This window comes from Pseudoliparis swirei, chromosome 13 (assembly GCF_029220125.1).
Source record: "Pseudoliparis swirei isolate HS2019 ecotype Mariana Trench chromosome 13, NWPU_hadal_v1, whole genome shotgun sequence".
Lineage (NCBI taxonomy): Eukaryota > Metazoa > Chordata > Actinopteri > Perciformes > Liparidae > Pseudoliparis > Pseudoliparis swirei.
This window is the reverse complement of record NC_079400.1, coordinates 3,759,416-3,781,649: the sequence shown is the minus strand read 5'-3', so window position 1 is coordinate 3,781,649 and position 22,234 is coordinate 3,759,416. Positions and strand designations below refer to the sequence as shown.

At 41.2% G+C, this 22,234-nt stretch overlaps 1 protein-coding gene across 3 annotated transcripts in view; it reads left to right on the top strand.

Moving 5' to 3' along the window:
* atrnl1b (attractin-like 1b) overlaps window positions 1–22,234 on the top strand; it is a 65,349-nt gene that overhangs the window by 31,661 nt on the left and 11,454 nt on the right. Inside the window, exons 21-26 of one of the 3 annotated variants that reach the window (XM_056430230.1) lie at window positions 3,591–3,643; window positions 5,550–5,644; window positions 5,885–5,963; window positions 7,820–7,977; window positions 11,387–11,448; window positions 16,287–16,365. In XM_056430230.1, the coding sequence (XP_056286205.1) occupies window positions 3,591–3,643; window positions 5,550–5,644; window positions 5,885–5,963; window positions 7,820–7,977; window positions 11,387–11,448; window positions 16,287–16,365 (526 nt within the window). Of the gene's footprint in view, window positions 1–3,590; window positions 3,644–5,549; window positions 5,645–5,884; window positions 5,964–7,819; window positions 7,978–11,386; window positions 11,449–12,930; window positions 13,428–15,035; window positions 15,611–16,286; window positions 16,366–22,234 lie in introns of those variants that run through there. The other 2 variants (XM_056430232.1, XM_056430231.1) reach the window with 2 other exon arrangements.

Genomic DNA, 22,234 nt, shown 5'->3' with positions numbered 1-22,234 from the left:
GGCGTATCCGAGCGGGGCACCGAGCACCGGCGGGCCAGTCGTCATCGGGCGTTTGGAGGGGAGGATGTGGCCGTACGGCTCTGGGAACGCTTTCTGCAGCCCGGTGTGCGATTGTCATCTTAAAAGTTAGCCAGCAACACAAACCACCAGAATGTGTTGCTAATTCAGTCCCGTAATTAGATTAGCGTTGTCATCATCGACTCCTGCTACGTTAGTGGTGTCTTTTTTATCTCAAAATCAAGACGTATTTTCACGTTCAAACGAGCCAGACTCATCACTTTTATCCGGGTGTAATCTAATTTGCGTTTGTATGTATTGACTAACAGTTGGGGGTGTTCCTTTAAAAAAAAATATATAATGCAATTTCTGGTATCTCATTACATAATCCTAATCATTGTCATCCCAACTCATTCCCCAACCACTCGCACCATCCCCAGCAGTAAACCCTGAAACAAAGACCTCTACACAAGGGTACTCTGTCTTTTCCACAGTGTACACATCAGTACACGCTCACACACGTGTGCATGGACGCCATTAGGACCTCAAAATAATAGCTGCCGTAATGAAGCGAACGGTGCATCAGTGTAGATCAAATTAAGATACAGCGTCCGGGAGTTGCATTATACACTTCTCGACGGGCTCGTGCGTGTATGTTGCCATCTGCAAATGCCAGGCCGCTGAAATGCCCCGGGAGTGATGCTCTGAAAGGTCCAGAAGCCTGTAGCGGCATTTGTCCCCCGTCCTTTGTACCGTGGCGAAAGAGCACTCTTCCCTGTCCGTGCCTCTTTAATATTAACAGTCGGCGCGTCGGAGCTGGCTCCTCCCCAGCTCGCTGTCCTGCCCCCATTCGATCATTTAGAGCGCTGAAGCGTGTCCTTCAGGACGTCGAGTCAGACTCCTTTCCGATCAGCTCAGTTAATATTGTTAAAGCCCGTATTTACGACGCATGTACCTCCGAGTGCAGCAGCTCCGGTAAAACGACCAGAGACGGAGCGGTGTAAGATGAATCCGCCTCATTAATGTTGATAGTTTTCAGAGCTCAAGTTTCCACTTTATTCGTCTCCACATTCTGCTTGTACTGCTCCCTGGTTGGTATTTAAGGTGTTGGAACACGTCTTCACTCAGAACCTGACTAACTGTTTTCCGTTGTGTCATGTCGTCAACAGCGACGGCGTCTGGCATTATTTTTAGAGGCCGAGTCACGCACTGTAACATTACTTTCAGCCGCCTCCTCCTCAGCGGCGTTGGTGTCTCTCGGTCGGCCCCTCTCCCCCCTCCCCCTCTCGCCGGGTGTCCTCTCTGACTCCTCGACACCGCCTCTGACGCTCACATTTCAACAGCTCTAATTGGGTCTCTGTGAGATAAAACAACTGTGAAACGAAACACAGCGTAATAATGTTATATTCGCTTTGTTAGTGCAGTTTCTAATTCTTCTTCTTACGGCAGAGGGGGGGGGGGGCGTAGTTCAGAGTGACTTGACATGCTATTCCTTTATTTGTCCAAGTGGGGACATTTAAAAAATCACAGCAGATTAGAGCATCAATGAAAATAAATATAAACACAAAACTAAATACTAGAAAAAAAACTAGACTTGTGGCCAGTAAAAGATTGACAGACAGTGGAGAGATGCATTCATAAGGAGACAAACACTGATCACTGGACCTTACACTCATCCTCATTACAGGCTTTTCAAAATGAGCCAAATGAGCAGTTGACGGCACTCTGTGGAGGTTACATTGTTTTGCTCGGCCGCCCTTCATTTAGAAGTCGGGACGGTTTTGGCTCACGCCACTATATTATATATATATATGTGTTAAAACTGCCGCAATATCTGAGGCTGTTTTTAACCTTCGCATTGAAAATGCGGAAGGTTATGTTTTGATTGCCGTGTATTTATTTATTTATTTATTTGTATGCGTGTTATTCGCATAACACAAAAAGAAATGAAACCGAATCGCATGAAATTTGGTGGGATGATTGGTTATTATCCGGGGACCATTTGATTAGATTTTGGGATCGATCGGGTCAAAGGTCAAGGTCATGAAAAAGTCAACATCTTCTTTTTACCATAGCGCGGTCAATTTGTATCCAATTGGCATGCAAATAATGCCAAAATGTTCATAATTCAATGCCCAATCTTGTGAAATGCGAAGGTATGTGCTCTACCGAGTGCCCGTTCTAGTTTAGAAATGTATTAATCCGACTGCAGGCCATCTGGAAACGGTTGGAGACTGTGCGTCTTTTCACTGTCGAGAATCAGTTAGTGTTAGTATTCTCTATTTGGGTGGACGGTCGTGATGTTTGAGGCTTTAAAATTAGAGTGTTTGTCAACTAACAACAATGCATCGGAGGAAAATGGAACCTGGTGATCGTCCAATTTTCACACTGCGTTTGGCCCCGGGTTAGGACTCATTAGCTTGAGTTATAGATTCGCTGGCACTGGGCTTAGTCATTTCACACTCGCTATGAACACGAACCACGCGGGGTAATTATGGTTCAGATTCTTTTCTTTTGGAGATGACTACTTTTTTTTGGGGCCTCTTAGTTGTCACAGTTGTGTTATAAGAATTGGAAAAAGTATATTTTTTTGCCTCACTGAGTCTTTAACGGGGAAATTAAACTGTGTATTTCTCACCGACATGGATGAATGAATATGTGTAACAGTGAAAACCAATTTGTAAAATGCATCTGAAGTAGATTTATCAGAACAGCCTCATTTAAATTCAAATGTTTAGTGATCAAAAGGCATATACTTAAACGAAATGTACTACTGCCTCGTTTCCATGCAGATGTAAATGGCGGTAAGCAGACCGAGAGTCATTAACGTAGATGAGAAGAAGTTCACTCCCGTTCTTTACCAACACTGGATTGTGTATTTGTGTTTCACTGGACGTTGTTCAGGCTTTATTCAGAATCCGGTTTTGTTTTCCTTCTCATTGTTGTTGTCACACTGGCAAAGAGATGTTCTGCACTCGAGATGAATCGGATGCACGTAACTTTAACACGATGTTGAAAAGTAACAGATCGCCGAGTCTGAATCCTAAAGCTCCGAGTTAATGAACGCGACCGAGTTAAACTCGCCCGGAGCTCCTTCTAACCTCTTGGGAAGTTTGCGTTCCCAACTCGCTTGGCTGGATGTCTCTGAAGCTTGAATGAGCGCTCTAATCTGATCGCTTCCCGTAAAAAAGGAGTCGCCGTGATTGCTGGTTATTCTTGATTTGGCGTGTCACATCTCGAGTTTAGGATTACGGATCTCAAATTCATCATGTCGGAAGTCATTTACGTAAACTGTGATGCTTGTCTTTAAGGGATGACATTTGGCACATAACTTTAGAGGAGATCAGGTGCATGTCTGTGTGCTGATTTGATAAACAAAAGTAAAAAAAGAAGAGAAAAGCGAACAAATTAACTTCTGTAAACTCAGATTATTAGATTATTTTCTTTATCAGAAGTAAGAGACTTGACGAGGCGCCACCGGCACGAGTTGATGCGCTCGGCCTACACTGCCTCCGATGAGGAGGCCTCCGTGCTCTCAGTCTGTTCGCACTCTTCGTCATCTTGTTCTCTCCTCTCTGTTTTCTTCACCGCAGATGTGACTCAGAGAACCGTTACCTTGGCAATCCACTCAGAGGAACCTGTTACTGTGAGTAATTCTGCACTGGGTAGTTACACACACACACACACACTATTTTCTCTCTCTCTCTCTCTCTCCCTCTCTCCACTTGGCTCGGGGCAGATGGAGCATTTTAGCGCGGCGGCACCAGGGGCGCTTGTTCAGTGACGGAATGACTTGTCGTGAAAATGTCAAGTGCATCAGAAGGAGTGAGTGATTGCGCTAATCAAGGAGACGGAGAAGTAAAGACTCTCCACTCGTCTACTCACTCACTTGATCACCCGCCTCCTCATTAATCTAGAAAGTTGACTAAATGTTAGTTTGACGTGCGCGCCAAGGTCACACGTACCGAGGCGAGCGACGCAGAATGAACCGGGTGCCGTGTTTGTGCGCCGTGTGTTTATTTGCGTGATGCAGCGTCCTTCACGGCGCTGCAGCGTATCTCTCGTTCAACATTCTGCCACTGACAACGGAGCCGCTGCCAAGTTTTTGTCCCCTTTTATTTTTTTTTAAAAATGTCACAGCCAGACAGCTCTGAGGGGAAGACAGCTCTATGAGGGGAAGACGGGAACTAAAAGCCTGGAGAGCTTGCTTTAACCTCTGCACGCCAATGGGACTTTCTCTAGAGCTCTGTTATGCAGTATTGTAAACATGACCCCCCCCCATTCCCCGACAATCTGAAAGGCCACGTGGATTAAGATCAGGCACGTGCACAGATGGACCCCTAGTGGGGCTTAAGCTCCTCCCCTTTTGCCCTGGATGAGAAAACTGCCCCTTTTTCTGGAGACACATTTTTTCCTCATTCATCAGTATTTAATAAAAAATACTTTCTCCGTCATCAATTCCCTCCAAATGTATTTTGATATCTGACGGGGCATTTATTTTTACCCATTAGCCAATCAGAACTCTTGTACTGTCGTTGCCATGTAATAATTCATATTTATTCATAAGGAAAATGTAAACTAGCCGTCTAATCCTGCCAGGAGGAAACGCAGGTCGAGGACCGCAGAATTAGTGTAATGCTGATTATGTTTCAACTCTGTCAGAATTTTTTGGGCGATGGGTCACCTGCCCCCCAAAACGTCTGTGCACGTGCCTGGTTAGTATGATGCACTCATTGTGGATTATGATCCACAGTGTGCGCCATTCGTTGACCCCTCACTTCGGCTATCTCCCAAACTGTTCGCTCAACTAAAGAGCCGCTTGACTGTCGTTAACTGTCACATAAGTGACCGATATGAAGCATGAATAAAATGAAAAATAAATGTATAGAATATATAATAATATATAAATATAATATAATAAATAAATGTTGAAACAGAAACACTTGGTCTTTGGCACAATTTTTCTAGATCTAGACCAAATGACGTGCAACCGATTGGTCCACTTTATACAAAAACGTGTCGGATAAATGACATCGTCTTTATTTATAAAAAATATTAATATAATTCCCACTGGAACTGCAGTCGTCGACCGCCCCGTTACTTTCAAACAAAAGAAATAAACATCCTCGCCAGAAATCTGTATTGAGGATAGAGATGAATATGTGCCCACTATTAATGAGTCATTTGATACTTTATTAATCGCTGCAGGGGCAATTTCGGAGCTCAGGGTCAGGTATTCCTACCTGGTCTCTGCTTGATGAGAAAATTGTAGCCCCCTGATTGCTGATGTTGGATTTGATTACAGACATTTAAGTTTCACTTGTCTCCATCCTTCAGTCTATCGCTCGGAAGTTCCTTATCGCTTAGCGAACGTCCCTCTATATATTTACGCTGCCACAGCACTCGCTCGTCGTGTCAGCCACAGGTGGAAGCTCATACTGTTTTAATTCTTCATAAAGTTTCCACTCAAGTGTTATTATTATGTTCAGTGTTCTGTCGAATGATGTGAAAGGATATGAGACCTGTCTTTCCTGTCCGATTTTACAAAATAGATAATCTCCTGATCGACTACCAATTCACCTTCAGTCTCATCCAAGAAGATGATAATCACTACACTGCCATCAACTTCATGGCCTCACCTGAGCAGGTAACTCTCTCTCCACGTTTAACGCTGATGGTCCTTTTCCCGTCGAGCCGCACAAGGAGTCTGGAGAAGTCCATAAATTGTTCACGGCTCCCTGACTCCTTGTAGGTTTTCATAATCTCTTCATAATATCTCTGCTGTTATGATGTACTTCACTCTATGAGGCTCCTGCGTCCGTCTGTGTGATATTATCCCTTTATCTTGTATTTAACTACATTATCGTGTTATCTTCTTCACCTGAAGGCGAACAAGAACTTGGACATGTCCATTAATGCATCCAACAACTTCAACCTCAACATCACCTGGTCGGTGGGATCCACAGGTACTTTTACTTGACTTGGCAGTTCATGTATTGTGTACTAAAAACACTTTCTATTAGACGGAGACTGTGCTCATGTTAAATATATATTCATTACAATCTTTTCAGTGTTTACCAAATAATCAGTGCATTTCTTAGTAGGTTTAGTTTTAAATTAACTTGTCTGCAAAATACATATGACCTTCTGCACACATGGATGGTATTTGTGACCTCAGCCATTTGTTAGGTGTCGACTTTCCACAAGAGATTTGGGTCAAAAGTGGTAAGAGTTAAACGACGTAAGTCATATTTGGGTTTTTTAGACATTATCGTCTCAAATGTTGGAAGGTCAGCGGAGCAGATATTGAACATCTCAATAAAGAAGTGATTTCTGTCCACTCAGGGATTTATTCCATCAGGTCCAACACAGACGAGGCTGTTCAGACACGCTGTCTTTATTTACTGTCATTTGAATGCCGGAACAATATACCTATTGCAAATGTAAGCACCTGCTTCCACAATATTCACAGACATAATGAAATATAGCCTCAATATAACAATCAGTTAAAATAATATATATCTTTTAATTGTATTCTATTTCCCATGATGCTGTAAATTTTTATTTAATTATTTGTTTTGCTTAACTGCCATCTTAGATGTCTGGAGTTTCAGATATTTAATTTCTGATGAAGTTTAATTTGGCTTTACTTTTGACATATGACATATTTCTCTATTTATAACACCAGTAATTTAGCAGGAACAATCCACATGTACTGTACCTGCTCTTGTTAGTGTGCACTGTGTCCCTGGGTATTAGAGGTCACCTGATGAAATACACCCAAGGACACTGCAGTGCCATCGTTTATCCCCCCCCCCCTTCTCGAGTCACCTGCCTCTCCCGCCTCCCCACAACACTGACATTTTCCGACCACTAAATCACGTTTACCTGCCCCGCCCACCGTCATTAATATTTTGGAGTCGGGTCCCCTTTCCCCCACAAAGATATTGCGTCTCAGAAGGAACGCGAGCCTCTTCACGATCGACAAGAGCGTTGAGGAGGAGGAGGAGGAGGAGGAGGAGGGTGGTGGTGATTTCAATTAAGATAAACGTGCTCACGTAGCCACACTCCAGCTGTCATTTTCAGCTCTTTTGTTTCAGGGCTGTGGGTTGGAATGTCAATGCTGAGGCGCGACTGCCACAAGGAAGAAACAGAAATGACTTGAAGCATTTAGATCGACGGAAAATAGACTTCTAAAGACACGTCGGTCGGAGATGACTTTGTTTTGATTTCATGTATTTAGAGTTTTGCATAAAAAAAGCCACTCTACAAAGTTTACTTCAGTTTGGACAAGATTTAATTTTAATGAGTGGAACAATCCGTTTTGGGGTGTATAATTGAAACGACTCCCTTCTCATGAATACTGAACATTAATAGACAAGTATTTATAATAATATAGTAATATAATAATACTTGATCCGTGCAGAGTTTGTTGCCCTCATGCTTTCACCCCTAGGCCATTGAATGCTACGTTCTAGCGCTCCGATATACTAAATGCAGGTGTTGACGGCGGTGTTATTTATTGAAATGATGACGTGTGCCAACATGACTCAGTCACGACCTTTCGACCTGTGCTTTTCTCCCACGCCCATTTAACTATAACATTTAGACGGCTTGTATAATTACAAAATAAAGCTCTGCTCCGTTTTAGGGCAACCAGAAAGAAGTTGAATGCACTCCAGACAATGATAATAATTATTGCCTATGAGAGTGTTGCTTCATAAACCCATTAATGGTTCGTAATGATACGTTGCAGCCGGTCCAGCTCTTTCCATCACGGTCAACGGCCAGCCTGCTAAACGTGAACTCTGTGTCCCGACAGCTGGAACCATTTCTGGAGAGGAGGTGCCCATCGTGTCCAAAACGAACATCAAGGAATACAGAGACAGCTTCTCCTGTGAGAAGTTCACCTTCAGGAGCAACCCAAATATTACCTTTTACGTCTACGTCAGTAACTTCTCATGGCCCATCAAGATCCAGGTAAACACTGAGTTCGTGCAGCCGATGACACGGCGATCTGATTTTGTCTTTTTTTAAATCGCTCCCTCGATGTACAGTACGTGTAGACTATAGAGGGTCATGCCGGTGATAGGGAATTGATCCTACACACACACACACACACACACACACACACACACACACAAACAGCACATGAAGAGAGCAGTGCAGCCTCTGCAGATGCAGAGCTTGTTGATGCTGCGGCTCAGGGTGATTCCAAGTGCACTTTATTCAAATTACAGATTTAATTAGCGATAGTTAGCGTTCATATAGCTGCACAGCTGTTTTTTTTGGGTGTTTTTTCTAAGCTGGCAAAAGCAAAGCACCGTTTAACCTTTCATTTCCCTGTTTCTGAAAGGAGGAGATTGAGGCTTTGATGTGGTGGACGGGGCGAGGATACAACATGGTGAAAAATAAATGCCATTTGCTGTCAGTTGTTCTGGGCATGCGGGAAAACAACAATTAAGCTTTTGTCCACAACTATTCACGGTTTAGTCTCGGAATAAACGAAAACGGTTCTCCATTGTCTGCAGGATGCGTTCACATAGGCGGTTGTTTGCTTACAACTCGGTGTTAATCAAGTCTAGGTGTAGATGACGTCGGCCAATGAATGAAAGCAATTCAGTCCGCAACAATTGTATTGCCGAAATTGTAGGTTTCATCGAGACACTTTCCCTTTTTGCTAATTAGCCCACTTCCAAGTATTGATTTTTATATTTGTTGTGGGCGTCTCCTTCACAAGGTAGATGATTGGAGCACCGTATGGCGATGATATCTTTGGGGTCAGTCCATCTGTGGAGGTGGCCCGGTAATAGTTTTCTATTAGATTTCCTGGCCAGCAGTCACTTATTTATTATGGACTGGCCTGAGCTGTTAAAGCAAATGGCTCTAACGGGATAAGGTCTCGCTTCCCTTTGCTTGCCTTTATGATGTCGAGGTGAGAGCCTAACTGGATAAGATAAAGCAGAATTTGAGAATGCACTCGTTTTTACGGTCCCTGCCCTCATGCATTCGCCCCAAGGGCATTACATGCTGCTTTCTAGGTCTCTAGGCTGATGGCGGTGTTATGGATTCAAATGATTACTATGTGCAAACATGACTCAGTCACGACATTTAAAATAACTTTCAAATGTGTGTAAAGGGAGATCTTGAGTTTAGTCTTTTCCATGACATCATTATGTGTTCGTATACTTGTTCCCCATAGGGACTGTTCAATGTAATAAAACTCCTATTGTGATGGAAGCACATTCTCAAATGATGCCGTTGATCGTCTCGGATAGATGAATCGAAGATAACCCCAAATATATTGCTTTGACTTCATATCACGTGAAAACAGAACTCTCCCACGAGCTAAAAAAGCCAGCAATAGATCTGTGTGATGTGTCCTGTTTGAGTCGCGTTAGCCGTGTCAGTGAGCATCTCATCTCGGATCAGCGATTCTGATTCTCTAGCTACAAAAGTTGGGAAAAGTCAAAGATGGTCCAGTGAGGACTTGGCCTGGCCACATGACCGTAAATACGTCTTCTGCTAAAGCCCAATATTCAACTTAATAGCTTGTCAATTACTAATAACTGATAACTGACATATGTAATACTATATCAGTATATATACACTACCGTTCAAAAGTTTGGGGTCACTTAGAAATGTCTTTATTTTTCAAAGAAAAGCACAGTTTTTTCAATAAAGATAACATTAATCAAAAATACACACTATACATTGTTAATGTGGTAAATGACTATTCTAGGTGGAAACGTCTGGTTTCTAATGAAATATCTCCAGAGGTGTCTAGAGGCCCATTTCCATCAACTATCACTCCAGTGTTCTAATGGTACATTGTGTTTGCTAATCACCTTAGAAGACTAATGTCTGATTAGAAAACCCTTGTGCAATTATGTTAGCACAGCTGAAAACAGTTATGCTGGTGATATAAGCTATACAACTGGCCTTCCTTTGAGCTTGAAGTTTGAAGAACAAAATTAATACTTCAAATATTAATCATTATTTCTAACCTTGTCAATGTCTTGACTATATTTTCTGTTCAATTTTCAATTCATTTGATAAATAAAAGTGAGTTTTCATGGAAGACACGAAATTGTCTGGATGACCCCAAACTTTTGAACGGTAGTGTATATCTATACTGATATACTATTCTATGGACTGAATAGCCAAAACAAGTACTTTTTTTAATGTCTGCCTCATCCAAAACATCATGTATTACAACGTTACACCTCTAAAAGCACAATCTGTGCTCTATTACTCAACCCTCCGGGCTGCTGCCGATGACGTCGTGTTTGTTCTGAGGACAAAACGCCTTCAACGCACCTCCAGTAGATAATGACGCGTCTCTGTGATGACGTCTATCAGATGTGATCTAGCTGCAAGGACTGTGTCGTCCCTCTTTTAATGAAGGCAACATATATTTGTGATACATTTTTCGCTGGCAATGCTGCCGACACAAATACACTAATCGGCTATCGAAGAGATGCATGTTATTGTAACTCGACAGCAGACGTGTAGTTTCATCCCTTTAGTCAATGGAAGAAAATGTAAGTGTGTATTTTCCATCTCTGGCCTCAAGTCCTTAAATAAGTACTGAAGAGGATTAGAGACGCATTTTAAATCAGAATCTTGAGAATGAAGTAAAAATTCACTTTATACAGAATACACCATATTTGAGTGGATTTCTTAAAATGTATCCATATAAAAAAAATGGAGGTAAAGCAATATTTTTTTACAAGTTGTCTCCAAGCGTTCTGCCCTTTTTGTTTTTGTAATAATCTTTTTACGCTTTATTCAAACAGACATTTTTTACAACGAACCATTAAGCACAAGAATCCCGCCCGTGACCTTTGAGCAAGTCCATTCTGCCCTATGGCAGACTCGAACTGTCAACACCAACACAATGTAGAAGAAGAACTGGGAAAACTCAATCAAGTGATTCTTGTATCGAACTGAATCATTTTTAATAACCCATTTTAATATAAAGCTTCTCATAATGCTGAAAACGCTTTATTTACATTCAGTGTGTTTTACATGAATGTTGATTTCATGTTGGCAGGAACATATGAAAAGATTCTTGTCAAAATATACTTAAAATGCTGATTCGGCAGAATGGCCCTTTTCAGAATAATGTTTACTATGTTATTTAATAACAGTTAGTGATGCATTAATGTGTTCATCGCTTTAATGTTGCAGTTGGTGAAGGTGTGGCTCATTTTGATTAATGTATATACTGTTGGGTCTAATTAAATGTTATCAAAACTCATATCACTACAGAATGTAGCAACGGTAAATCACTGTCTCATGGCTTATTGCTTAATTTTGATATGACTGCTCTGGTATTTGCTTGATTTTTGTTGTCGTTTCTCAATCTGGTCTTTCTCCCCAACAGATTGCCTTTTCCCAACACAACAGTATTATGGACCTGGTCCAGTTCTTTGTGACGTTTTTCAGGTAAGTGAGTCCAATATCCGCACACGTCTTAACCACACACACACACACACACACACACACACACACACACACATTTGTTTCAGCTGCTCAACAGTCAAGAAGCGTCATCCAGAATGTGATCCGCCACCTCTTCATGTGTTGCCTCTGGCTCTCGGGCTTATTGAGTTACTTGAGCTGCCTGTTCTGGTAACTGAGGACATGTAAATACTTCTTGTGTCTTTACGGCAGCAATTTTCCGTTTTTTTACCCCAAGTGGCAGATGAAGCAGCCGGCAGTCATTCAAATAGGTCCATATTGTTCTGTGAGTGCCATCTCGGGGGACAGCATCGACCATCGATATATGAGGGGATCCTAATGATTTTTCATCCTGAGAGCTGTGATAGAATTTCTTTTCTCATTGAACTATTTAAAATGAGTACATGCGAGTTGTCTCAAAAGCACCGCAATGTCTATTGTGGATGCAAGTATGATTGGAAAATGTATATTCTAAGTTAGATATGGGCATTAGAAAGAAAAAAAAATGATCAACATTGAAGCAGCTCTCAAAGGAGTTCCTTTAGTTTTTTTAATTATGCAAAATCAGTGGAGTTTGAGTTCAGCTGGTTTCAGACATTACATCAGTGTCATTGGTGGGGATATAGTTATTTTCACACGGATAGTTCCTGACCATGGTGCAGTATGTGTTTGTTCAATTTATTTCGAGGTGTCCTTCCGATCGACTAACGTATTATATTATCTGTGTCGCTGTCACGGTGGGAATATAAGACAGCCTTTGCCCAAGGCACCTGCCCATCACGGCCCAGCCCACAATAACTTTCCTGAAAAGCTGTCAAACAATCAGTTATCTTTTGCCTCCATCCGATCAAATTACAGTCGCATAGCCGAATTCGGGAATTGTTGCAAGGAAATGGAAGGACGGAGCTTATTTTATCTAAAAATGTTGCTGGCAGCTACTTGCATCATTTGCAGAGGAAATCATTTTAAAACAGGGTCAAAATCGGGGCACAGGAGAAGAAAATTGTTTTAAAGTAACAGTTTGGGTCTTTATCAAACGCCTAATGCCAAAAGCATTGACCTCCTTTCTGTTGGAGAATAATGTTTGAGTAGTATTTACAAAACACAAAATCCTTTCATATATTGATTATCGATTTATTTAAAATTTGAACAGTTCAAATCTAAATCCCAGAAATCCAGCACGGAGCTTTTCCTGTTTGCCAGCCTCATGTTGCGCCCCGTTCTCCATCAGGATGCATTTAGTTTGAGTTTATTTCGTCGTGCATGTTATACTAATTCTATCGAGTGTTTTCTGCATGCTTACTCTCACTGACCCATAAACAGAGTTAAGTGAAATGCCCTGATGCGTGTGTGTGGGGGGGGGGGGTCCTGTGTGTGTGTGTGTGCACATGTTACGGATGCTTGGAGGGGATGAACCTGCGAGAAACATAATCAGCCTGATGACAAAAATGTCATATCGCCCCACAGGGTTTCTAGACCTCCTTGGATGAGAGATAGAGAGAGAGAAGAAATGCCGGTGCGACTGGGAACAAGCGCCATTTTCTCCTTCTGTTGTTTTTCTCCTTTTTTAAAATTCAAATATCGCCTCACCCTTTTCCCTCCTCTTCTTCGTGACTTCATAAACAATATTTACTTGCAAAGCGCTGCCTAAGTTGTCATCTGATTTGAGTCCGACTGTTCTGATGAGACGCTTTAGAAACGTGCTAATTGGATGCTGCACTGCAGAGCAGCCCCGGGGTCTAATTCATACTAATGAACCCGAGTCCCTCCAGTCACATTTGTATGTTTGTACACCGCGTATTTCAGTGTATACACATGCACATTGGGGTTGCTATGCGTTTACACCATATATGTGCAAGCAGTAGAATTATTAAGAGGCATGCACTCATTATTTATGGATCACCATACTGCACGTACACAATGGGTAAGTCCAAAGGACATGAAGCTAAACTAAAGGTATGTATGTAATGTATGTATGTATTCATGTGTATGTATATATTTGTTTGTGTATATATATATATTTAAATGTGTGTATGTATATGTGTGTATATATATATATATTATATATGTGTGTGTATATATATATGTATATATATTTGTATGGATATATATTTGTGTATATATACATGTTTGTGTGTATATATATATATATACCTTTTTAAAGGACTCTCAAAAGGCTTATGCAAATTATACTTCTATTTTTAATCCTCCAAGAAATATTTATTATTTATAATTGTAATGCTCTTTAAAAGCATCGTGGGTCATGTAGAAAGCAGGTATGGATATCATTGATTGATTTCACTTGTGGTAACTGGAGCGCAGAGATGAGCATATGTAATGATCATTTTCCTGTCGGTGAAATGCCAATTTCATTTAGTTGCACATTGTGTGACGTCACCGTCGACATCGTGAACAATGTGTCGTCTATGGAGAAGATGTTTGAAAGGACAATGGGATTTGCCTGAGATCGATACACTCAGGAAATTACCTATAAAGGGCGACAGCTTCCTAATGTCTCACTGCTGTTACCAAAGTCAACCTATCCCATATTAATAACTACGTGTTGCAAACTTGAGTGCTTCTTTGTGTAAATAATGTTATATTTGTTCTTTACTTTGTCGAGGCGTTGGAATGTGAATAATTGCAGAACTCCGTTTATTAACCGCAGCGGGAGAAGCAGCAGCAAAGGGGATTTAAGCGTCTTTACTGTCTAAAATAGTGCTTATGAAAGCCAAACATCTGTCTTGGGATGTTTGTCACTTCCCCAGCATGTAAATGTCATTGAAGCCCCCACAACTCTCCCTTTCCATCACTGTTATTGTCAAGTCAAACGTGTTTATATTTTCTATCCGAAATATATAAATAGAAAGTAAAACATGTAAATAGGAATATAGATAATTGGGATGTAAACAAAGCATGTAGGAATGATTAGAGATTATTGTAAAATAAAACAAGCAATTGGGAAACGGGGCGGAGGCTTCAAAGGTTTTTAAGATGTTGGAAGTATTTAGAAAAAAAAGGTTTCCCAGCTTTTGCACCTTTAAAAATAAAAAAAAATACACTGCTTGAAGAGATGTCTGAAGCCCAGTTTCCTTTTACTCGACACTTTAATACCACTTCCCTTCTTCTTCTTTTTTCTTTTAGCTTGGTATCCCCGTTTTGCCTTATTTGAGAGGCTGTATTTTCCAAGTGTTATCGCCTCCTTCAAAGATCCTGACCTGAGAATCGAGCAGGTGTGGCCAGCAAATTGAAAGCCCACTCAAGTTAAAATATCAAAGAAATGGGCCCAAGAAATCTGAGCTAGTCGGGTGTCTCTGGTTGAAATGTGCACAGTGGACCAGGCTGACCCCCCCCCCCCCCCCCCCCCCTGAAGACAGGGGCTCATTGGTCATATTACAGGATGGGTTTCAAATCCAAATAGGATCCATTGTTCTTGGCCATCAGGAGCAGGATCATGTTCTTGTGTAATTCAGAATAATTACAGGAAAATGGTGACATACGTGTTAATGAGCAGCTGAATTAAAAGTTTTATGTGTGGCCATTTATGTGTACTTGACATTGTGCTCCGACAGGCCCGTAGGAAGTGCACCGTGTCTCTGGAGCACATCATCTCAACACTCCTCTGTCACCAGGATAATGACGTTGAAGCCCTCGATCGGTCATATTTTTATATCCCAGTAGCCCTCGGACCTTGTTGAATTTCCCTTGACTGATGATTTTACTCTTGGGTTATTAATTGAAGTAATCGGCCAACATATTCATGAATGTGCTTCGTATCCTCTCCTCCGTTTCGTCTGCACTGTGCGGCCAATAATATTGTAGTTATGTTAATATATATGTGTATATATATGTGTATGGAAATACTGTAACTATACACAACATTGACATTTAAAAGCAGCTGTTGAAGGATATCACGTAGATAGGGATTCTTACAACATTTCAACATGAAACACTGGATTAACTTTAGGGATGGGCGATATGGCCTAAAATCCATATTGCGATATACATTGCAGCTATTGCGATACCGATATATATCACGATATATACTGTAAATCATAATAGAACCATTTCAGAACAGGTTACATAGACTCTAAGGAAAGCCAAACTGCTAAATGTATAAAACAAAAGAAGAAAGAAACTTAGTATGTCGTTTGACATTTGCGTTGCAGACGGTTTGGTTGTTGCGTTGTCGGTCGTCGCCGTGTCACACCGGGCTTGACGGGGTGGGGCGTGGACTCGCTGCCGCCGCGGGCGCACACACCGCAAGCAATCACAAATCAACGGGACTATAAGAACCCCAGCTTGACACCCACGAGTTGTGGGATCATCGTCTTAGTGTCGCATGCGATATTGTTGAGCGTAATGTACACCCGCCAGAGGTTTTCTCGTTCCGCCAGCAGCCAGCCGATCATCCGTCTGCCTAGTGCCTACCCGCCTCGCGCCTCCGCGATCACCGCCCGTCCGCTGGGTCCACATCCGCTGGGTCCACATCCTGTACACATCGTGACACCGTGGCACTTTATATTTCGCGGGTCATGGATAGATCGCGTCAAACATGCAATATCGCGATAGAGCAATATAACTAAGATCTCTATCGTAGGCCATTTTTTATCGTTTATATCGTATATCGTTTATATCGCGCATTCCTAATTAACTTCATGTTCATATTCAATATCTGGCTTTAAATACCAGAGGGTTGTCTGCACTCTGTATGAATATATAGATATAGATGCATATATATATATATTTCTAAAGAATATATGTGAACTTTCTCTGTGACAGCTGTTTCATCTTGCTTGACATTGTTTCCTCTTTCACTCCAGTTGTTTTCTGTCACTCCTCCTGGTGGCTGCAGTGGTGTGGAAGATCAAACAGACCTGCTGGGCATCAAGGCGTAGAGAAGTAAGTCCATAACACACACTCTATTGACACATGACATGCAACTGACCGCGGGTATATTTAAATAACTTCCGGTTCACTCTGTAGAAAGTCGTTACTCCTCAGTATGTTAGCCGAGGCAGCATCATCCCGTAAACATCTGCACAAATCGCTCAGAGGAGGTCGGTATTTAATCATGTTTTGGGCGCCCCACTTTTTGATTAGTTATTTTGCCATGAATAAAAATGGTTAAAAGTACAACATTATAATTAAGACTGCATTTGTATTTCAGTTATGTTGAATAGCAAAGAAGGTTTTATGGGAGTAGAGATGCAGTGAATTATCGGTGGTGGAAATAATCATGAATATTCAGTGTTAGTATGACAGTTGAGAATAGATGGGTATGAAAAGGGGAGAAACACGAGATGACTGGCAGTAGAAATACATTTTTTTTTTAGAGAGGGTAAGAAAAATACCGTGCAGGAAATTGAGGAAGAGAGCATATAAATTCACCTCACTCCCAGGAACCCAAACGGCTTCAGGTGGTTCCTGGATTTCTGTAAGGGCGTCCATCATTTCCTTCTCTTCAGACTGAACCCGATATTCTCCGAGATGCTGCCTGATACTCACTAGCAGGAAGTTTAATTTGGTCCAGCCTTATGTGACCTGCAGTCTACTCATAAAGCTCCCACAATTCATTTCCCCTTTGGGGATCCCGTTGATAATCATGAGATCCTAATTTTATATATGAAAATAAACAAGATTGATGGCTACCGTGACACGGAATCATGCCTATCTAAAGAATTAAAGTCAATACAAATTAATGCAGGCAGATGGGCTCATGTCATTGAAATTCTGCTCACTTTTTTCCTGCTCTTGGCTTTGTCGTCCTCTGTTTGTCACTGCCCTTCAGCTGCCACCTGAAAACATAGTTACATTTCCAAAAAATCACTCCTATTAATTTCAGGTGATAGAAAAGTTTTGTCACTGGAGCAATAAAATACTTTATTTTCTGCAAGGACTCGGAAAGATTTGTTTGCAGATGACACATCACTTTGTATCTATGAATTAAAGGATTGCACATTTGAATATAGAGTATGCATCTCCTATATGAATGCTCTGCATTCGAGTGCACATTCCTTGGAGTCTGTCAATTCTAGTGTAACGTTCAGTCAAAGTATTTCTTTTTTTCTGAATTTGTTTCCATCCGGGATCCTGTTGTGATTTGTTACCAGCCAACAAATACAAATAAAAAATTATTACACGTTTGAATGGAATAAATGCTCAAAAACCTGTAGCTACGACCTGAGATCTGCCCAGCCGAAGATCCTTTTTGATCACTTATGCAGTGAAACCCTTTTGACACAGAAGGTTGCTTCTACATGGCTTCCTGAACCTGAGAGAAATAATACCTCCGGGTTCCTCGTGGCATTTCCAGCTGCCCTGGAAGAGAAGCTGGTCACCTTTTCCCGAAAGCTGTAAAACCCCCGATGGTGTTCTTCGGGGATGGGACGGCTACTTGGCTTTGCACGTAGTGTTTCACAGCTTCTCTTGTCCACATTTCTATAATGGCCAAATACGTAGAATCGTTTGTAGTTATTAGTATTTATGGATATACAGGACTGTCTCAGAAAATTAGAATATTGTGATGAAGTTCTTTATTTTCTGTAATGCAATTAAAAAAACAAATGTCATGCATTCTGGATTCATTACAAATCAACTGAAATATTGCAAGCCTTTTATTCTTTTAATATTGCTGATTATGGCTTACAGCTTAAGAAAACTCAAATATCCTATCTCTAAATATTAGAATATCATGAAAAAGTATACTAGTAGGGTATTAAACAAATCACTTGAATCGTCTAATTAACTCGAAACACCTGGAAACACATTTTCAAATGTTTGATTTTGTTTTGCTGTTATAAATCTTTTTTTTTACTTGGTCTGAGGAAATATTCAAATTTTATGAAATAGGATTTTAGAGTTTTCTTAAGCTGTAAGCCATAATCAGCAATATTAAAAGAATAAAAGGCTTGCAATATTTCAGTTGATTTGTAATGAATCCAGAATGCATGACATTTTTGTTTTTTTAATTGCGTTACAGAAAATAAAGAACTTTATCACAATATTCTAATTTTCTGAGACAGTCCTGTATAGTATTCAGGTCAAATGACAAAGAATTGCTTTTACTGCAATCAATGGAAGCTTCTCATGTCGATCAGGGCTCCAATCGACTCCAATCAATCACACCAAAGTTAAGCATTTTAGAATATATTTATATTTTCTTACAACGATACCATAATAGAAATGGTTCAGCTGTGACACAATGCCGTGGACAGCCTCCAGCTTTAATTCTTTTCTCACTTTTGTTTGATAATCTCTATTATCAGTGTCTGACAGGTGCAGACATGATCAATCACTCTCTAAAACACTACAGATCAAAGGACAAATACACGCAAATCAATCTGTGTCCCAGACAGGACTCTCTTTGCTTTGGTGTTTGCTTGTTTGTTTTTCTAAAGACATTTGGAAATATTCATCTCCATTTTAAAATTCGCACCCATCCTTTGATGCAGGATTCAGCCGTTAACAAAACCATAACTGCGCTTGTTCTGAAGTGATTGATGATGTAATAATCTAAATATAAAAGAAGTTCCTTCAAAGGTAAAGAATCATGCAAATGTATAATAATGATATGACATTTAGACTAAATAGTAAACGTAAATGCAACGCTACCATTTTGCTTTTAAATCAATACAATCAGTATTTAGTATGTTTTCTCTTTCTTTATAATTGCAGTTTATTAGATATGGATAATTTATCATCAGGCTTTACAAGCTGTTTTGTGTTCGCCTCGTAGGTAATGTAGGCGCCAGGTTATGAGGAGGAAGAAGAACGAGTGAAATATAAAAGGCAGCGTAGTATCGATGGTTCTGCTGCATAGATTTTAAACTTTCTTTTCGTTTCCTTTGCAAAGTAAATCCCACAAAGTTCTCGGACTGCATCAGTGGAGCTGATCCCGTACGTTTAGGGAGTGTTTTTAAAACGGCACAAGCAGCTTCACCGCCTCCAAATGATCCAGCGTCCACAAACACAATTTACACATCGTACAATCCTTATATATTATATTTGAGGGTTGCATCCGACCTTCTGTCACGCGGTCACCCTGGTGAAGTCGTAATCAAGAGTTTCAGTGGAACTTGTGATTAATCACATGTGATATTAGATCGCTGATTGGGCCCTCATCAATCTTGCCTATTCGGTGAACTGATTGGCTCTTCACTGAGCGCCGTGTCCAGTTAATTTGAAGGGGCTCTTGAAAAGCCCGTGCAAGCTTACGAAGCCGGTCCAAATACGGGATGGATTTGGGCTGAAAGCCACGAAATGCTCACAAGCCCCCGTTTAGCATAAGGACACGGAATAAACAAGTGTTAATGAGGCCTCCGGAGACGGCAAGTCACTGATCCGGTCGAGTGGCATATGATGTCTGATACTGATCGAACGGTTTGATTAACTTCCTGGTGTGAAATCCGTGTTGCTCCGTCTGATCTGTGTGTAGCTGTAAAAAGTCTTTCGATGAAACGTTCATTCTGAGTAATGTGGAGTCCTTAGCTCGAAACGCACTCAACATGAATATTTATACATCACCACGTATGTCTGTCTGTTATGGAATTTATAATGATAACTATTAACATCTCGGAGACCCAGAGGGGGGGGGGGGGCTACTGTGTTAGATAAAGTCACCACAAGGATTTACAAAGCTGATCTTTCACCGCACTAATGCATTAATGGGATGAACGCTTTGCTTTTTCTTTTTTTTTGGCAGGAGTTGAAAGGACTTGTTCCGAAGGTACAGCTGTTGTATTTGAATAATTATAGATGAGGAGAGGTGACCAGACTTGGGTCCTGAGTGGGGGGGGGGGGGAGGGGGGGGACAAAGGATAAAACAACAACAGCTGTAAATGCCACGGAGGAGGACACGGCTGACCTCTTTGAAGCTACCTGTCGGGGGAACGGGAGGGAGGGGGCGCTGACATTTCACAAGACTGCAACGCGGAAGATGTTTCACACACACACACACGTGGATGTATCTTATGCAGCGCCGCTCTCTTTATCTCACTCTCTCACACACACACACACTCCTACCGACACGCGGATGCACACCTCGGACACACTCGCGCCGCATGTACTGACCGTCACGCAGAGCGGGGATGGTTTCACCCGCACTCTAAAAGCACTCCAAACTATTACTGCGCAGCGGCGACCATGAAGAGGACCACTTTTTCTCTTCTTTTTTTTACTCCAGCATGTTTAAGCATTCCATTTACTAAATGCTTCATTAGCTTATTATCATCTGTCTATGGAAAGCCGTCCTCAACCCATTCTTCGTCAATTCTTTTAGCCCATGTTTGCAGCATGGCTTTCGTCGGTTATTCAGGCCACCACTTTGGATTCGGATTAAATGATCAATAACTACCAGATGGATTGTCATTAGAGCTAAGACCGATCCAGAGGATGAATGAACCTGTGACTTTTCCTCTCTAACAAGTCAAACGTGTCTGTTTTCCTGTGACGTTTTAACATCTACTCGATCAATTGCCATGACATGTATGGTTCACGGAGACCATCATGTTATCTTTCATCGCCGCACTTGTGAGGCAGCAGAAATACAGAAATAGAACCGCTCACATTACAAAGTCTTCTAGTAGGAATGTCTAGTTGCACATTTGATTGTTGGAGGAAGTTGGACCAGTTGAGCCAGATCCACTTTTCTTTGACAGGAAAAACCCTTTCAGATAATGACAGGGCTGCCTTCTTTATTGCGGTGCATACATTGGTCTGAATTCACTCTTTTTCTGTAAAAAGACGCACAAATAATATGCCGGCAGCGTGAACCTTCACTTTGAAATGACGACATTTGGATTAAGACTTCTCGGTTATCTGATTTTCTATATGCTTGCATAGATCAAACTGAAAGCAACGCATTACAAACCACATAATCCTCACATTTGTGCATGTGTGCAGACCGTAGTCTCCTGATCTGCTCTTCCCTCGAAAAGCTCAATCAGCAGCCATCGATCGCTATAACGAGATTATCCGACTCTTAAGCTCCTGGTCACCTTGATTGTCCGTTGTTTAGTTTGCACTCTAATCATTTCCTCTAAAGTTGCAGATGATTGAGTGTACCTGTGACTAGAAGTTCAATTTAGGATATAGCGTACCCTTGGAAGCTTGGAACCGTTTCACTAATGAGTAAAACGGAATTATATAAATACGACGAGGTAACATTTAATGAATATTTTACCCGAGTCTTCTTATTACGGATCTTATTACCACAATAATGCATATTATTCCTGTTCCTAATTAGTTCTTTGTACTTCCGCCTACACAGAACCACTCAACCACGGCGATATCACATCACTGTGTTATGCAATTGCCGTCTAGTATACAGGATATCTTCATGAAGTGAAGTCCATAACTCCCAGTGGGAGTGTAATTTGGCAACGCATTTATTGTGTTTTATTTTCCATTATGGTATGTTATGCTGACAAAATCAGTCTGTCATTGCACAAATCATATTTGCTTTTGCGGAGTTAACTTTGTCTTAATTTCCAGAACCTCCCTGGTATTGTCCCGGCCCGTTTGATGAGTGTATTCCCAGCCAGCCCATATTTTATTTTGTTCTGCCGGTTCCAGACACGCAGCACAACGCCAGCATTCCCTGACTTTGCCTCTGCGCTCCTCTTTGTTGCTTTAAATGAATTCTGCAACATGATAAATAACATTACTGCAATCTGACATTTAGGATGAATGTTGTTGGATTTGAAGCTCTTGTGTTGGAGACCATAATAAGCCGTGAGCTGTTTTCTTGTTTTGCAACAACCCCGCCAGG